Source organism: Procambarus clarkii, chromosome 86 (assembly GCF_040958095.1).
Source record: "Procambarus clarkii isolate CNS0578487 chromosome 86, FALCON_Pclarkii_2.0, whole genome shotgun sequence".
In the NCBI taxonomy this organism is placed as follows: Eukaryota; Metazoa; Arthropoda; class Malacostraca; order Decapoda; family Cambaridae; genus Procambarus; species Procambarus clarkii.
The window spans coordinates 21680256-21683404 of NC_091235.1; the positions used below are offsets into that span (position 1 = coordinate 21680256).

General features: G+C 43.0%; 1 protein-coding gene across 1 annotated transcript; it reads left to right on the plus strand.

Annotated features, from left to right (window-relative positions):
- Positions 1–2484: 2484 nt before the first annotated feature.
- LOC138358817 (uncharacterized PPE family protein PPE12-like) lies at positions 2485–2925 on the plus strand. Its single transcript, XM_069316994.1, has one exon. It carries the CDS (start codon positions 2485–2487, stop codon positions 2923–2925), a length of 441 nt encoding a protein of 146 aa, XP_069173095.1.
- Positions 2926–3149: the final 224 nt, after the last annotated feature.

Sequence of the window (3149 nt, forward strand, 5' to 3'; positions counted from 1 at the left end):
TGGTGAAATGCTATGCCCAAGATTACCATCCGAGTTGCCGTCGGGGAAGTGGCTCAAATAGCCTCGTCTATCACTTCCTTTTGACGGCCGTGATGGTCAAGCGGATTAAGGCGCCCTGTAGTTACCAGTTGCGTTGCTTCTGGGAGTATGGGTTCGAGTCACTTCTGGGGTGTGAGTTTTCATTCGCATATAGTCCTGGGGACCATTCAGGCTTGTTCGCATTTGTGTTCCTCACGTGTGCCCCAAAGAATGAGGTGATTTGGTGAAATGCTATGCCCAAGATTACCATCCGAGTTGCCGTCGGGGAAGTGGCTCAAATAGCCTCGGCTATCACTTCCTTTTGACGGCCGTGATGGTCAAGCGGATTAAGGCGCCCTGTAGTTACCAGTTGCGTTGCTTCTGGGAGTATGGGTTCGAGTCACTTCTGGGGTGTGAGTTTTCATTCGCATATAGTCCTGGGGACCATTCAGGCTTGTTCGCATTTGTGTTCCTCACGTGTGCCCCAAAGAATGAGGTGATTTGGTGAAATGCTATGCCCAAGATTACCATCCGAGTTGCCGTCGGGGAAGTGGCTCAAATAGCCTCGGCTATCACTTCCTTTTGACGGCCGTGATGGTCAAGCGGATTAAGGCGCCCTGTAGTTACCAGTTGCGTTGCTTCTGGGAGTATGGGTTCGAGTCACTTCTGGGGTGTGAGTTTTCATTCGCATATAGTCCTGGGGACCATTCAGGCTTGTTCGCATTTGTGTTCCTCACGTGTGCCCCAAAGAATGAGGTGATTTGGTGAAATGCTATGCCCAAGATTACCATCCGAGTTGCCGTCGGGGAAGTGGCTCAAATAGCCTCGGCTATCACTTCCTTTTGACGGCCGTGATGGTCAAGCGGATTAAGGCGCCCTGTAGTTACCAGTTGCGTTGCTTCTGGGAATATGGGTTCGAGTCACTTCTGGGGTGTGAGTTTTCATTCGCATATAGTCCTGGGGACCATTCAGGCTTGTTCGCATTTGTGTTCCTCACGTGTGCCCCAAAGAATGAGGTGATTTGGTGAAATGCTATGCCCAAGATTACCATCCGAGTTGCCGTCGGGGAAGTGGCTCAAATAGCCTCGGCTATCACTTCCTTTTGACGGCCGTGATGGTCAAGCGGATTAAGGCGCCCTGTAGTTACCAGTTGCGTTGCTTCTGGGAGTATGGGTTCGAGTCACTTCTGGGGTGTGAGTTTTCATTCATATATATATATATATATATATATATATATATATATATATATATATATATATATATATATATATATATATATATATATATATATATGCGAACAAGCCTGAATGGAGTGTATGATAGTTATATATATATATATATATATAATATATATATATAAAATCATTATTATAGACAATAAAATATTACAGACGTCCAGTTATACACTTGGGCAGGCAAAAGTGCACAAATAAAAGGCGTTTCCTCGTAATTCTATGCGCTTAAAAATACCCGAGCATTAATATGCAATGTCTTGGCTTTTTTTTTATTAAAAATTATTAAACATTTATGCAAAACTTTAGTTTTTTCTTCTTTCTCTAATCATACCTGGCGCGTCTGTCTGTATTTGAGAGAATGAACTGTCTGACGATTTTCTGCTACGATGCATTTACTCGTTCACAGTTGATGTAAATATTATTTTTAATATAAAAAATGAAGAATATTAATTTTGATAACGCCACGGGAGGAATATATAACACTGGAAATTGTAGCTGAAAATTTATTTCCAAAGAATTTTGTGCGAATCGTTTTAATGCTGGAGTGTATGATACTGGAGTGTATGATACTGGAGTGTATGATGTTGGAGTGTATGATGCTGGAGTGTATGATACTGGAGTGTATGATGCTGGAGTGTATGATGCTGGAGTGTATGATGCTGGAGTGTATGATGCTGGAGTGTATGATACTGGAGTGTATGATACTGGAGTGTATGATGTTGGAGTGTATGATGCTGGAGTGTATGATACTGGAGTGTATGATGCTGGAGTGTATGATACTGGAGTGTATGATGCTGGAGTGTATGATACTGGAGTGTATGATGCTGGAGTGTATGATGCTGGAGTGTATGATGCTAAGCGTATGATACTGGAGTGTATGATGCTGGAATGTATGATGCTGGAGTGTATGATACTGGAGTGTATGATGCTGGAATGTATGATACTGGAGTGTATGATGTTGGAGTGTATGATGCTGGAGTGTATGATGCTGGAGCGTATGATGTTGGAGTGTATGATGCTGGAGTGTATGATGCTGGAGTGTATGATGCTAAGCGTATGATACTGGAGTGTATGATACTGGAGTGTATGATGCTGGAGTGTATGATGCTGGAGTGTATGATGCTGGAGTGTATGATGCTGGAGTGTATGATACTGGAGTGTATGATGCTGGAATGTATGATGCTGGAGTGTATGATGCTAAGCGTATGATACTGGAGTGTATGATGCTGGAATGTATGATACTGGAGTGTATGATGTTGGAGTGTATGATGCTGGAGTGTATGATGCTGGAGTGTATGATACTGGAGTGTATGATGCTGGAGTGTATGATACTGGAGTGTATGATGCTGGAATGTATGATACTGAAGTGTATGATGTTGGAGTGTATGATGCTGGAGTGTATGATGCTGGAGTGTATGATGCTGGAGTGTATGATGCTGGAGTGTATGATGCTGGAGCGTATGATGCTGGAGTGTATGATGCTGGAGTGTATGATGCTGGAGTGTATGATGTTGGAGTGTTTGATGCTGAAGTGTATGATGCTGGAGCGTATGATGTTGGAGTGTATGATGCTGGAGTGTATGATGCTGGAGTGTATGATGTTGGAGCGTATGATGCTGGAGTGTATGATACTGGAGTGTATGATGCTAAGTGTATGATGCTGAGTGTATGATACTAGAGTGTATGATAATGGAGTGTATGATGCTGGAGTGTAGGATGCTGAGTGTATGAGGCTGAGTGTATGATACTGAGTGTATGATGCTGGAGTGTATGATACTGAGTGTATGATGCTGGAGTGTATGATACTGGAGTGTATGATACTGGAGTGTATGATACTGGAGTGTATGATGCTGGAGCGTATGATACTGGAGTGTATGATACTGGAGTGTATGATAC

Excerpts from the sequence above, each read along its gene's own strand:
- LOC138358817 (XM_069316994.1), top strand. The coding sequence starts at position 2,485 with ATGTATGATACTGGAGTGTATGATGTTGGAGTGTATGATGCTGGAGTG.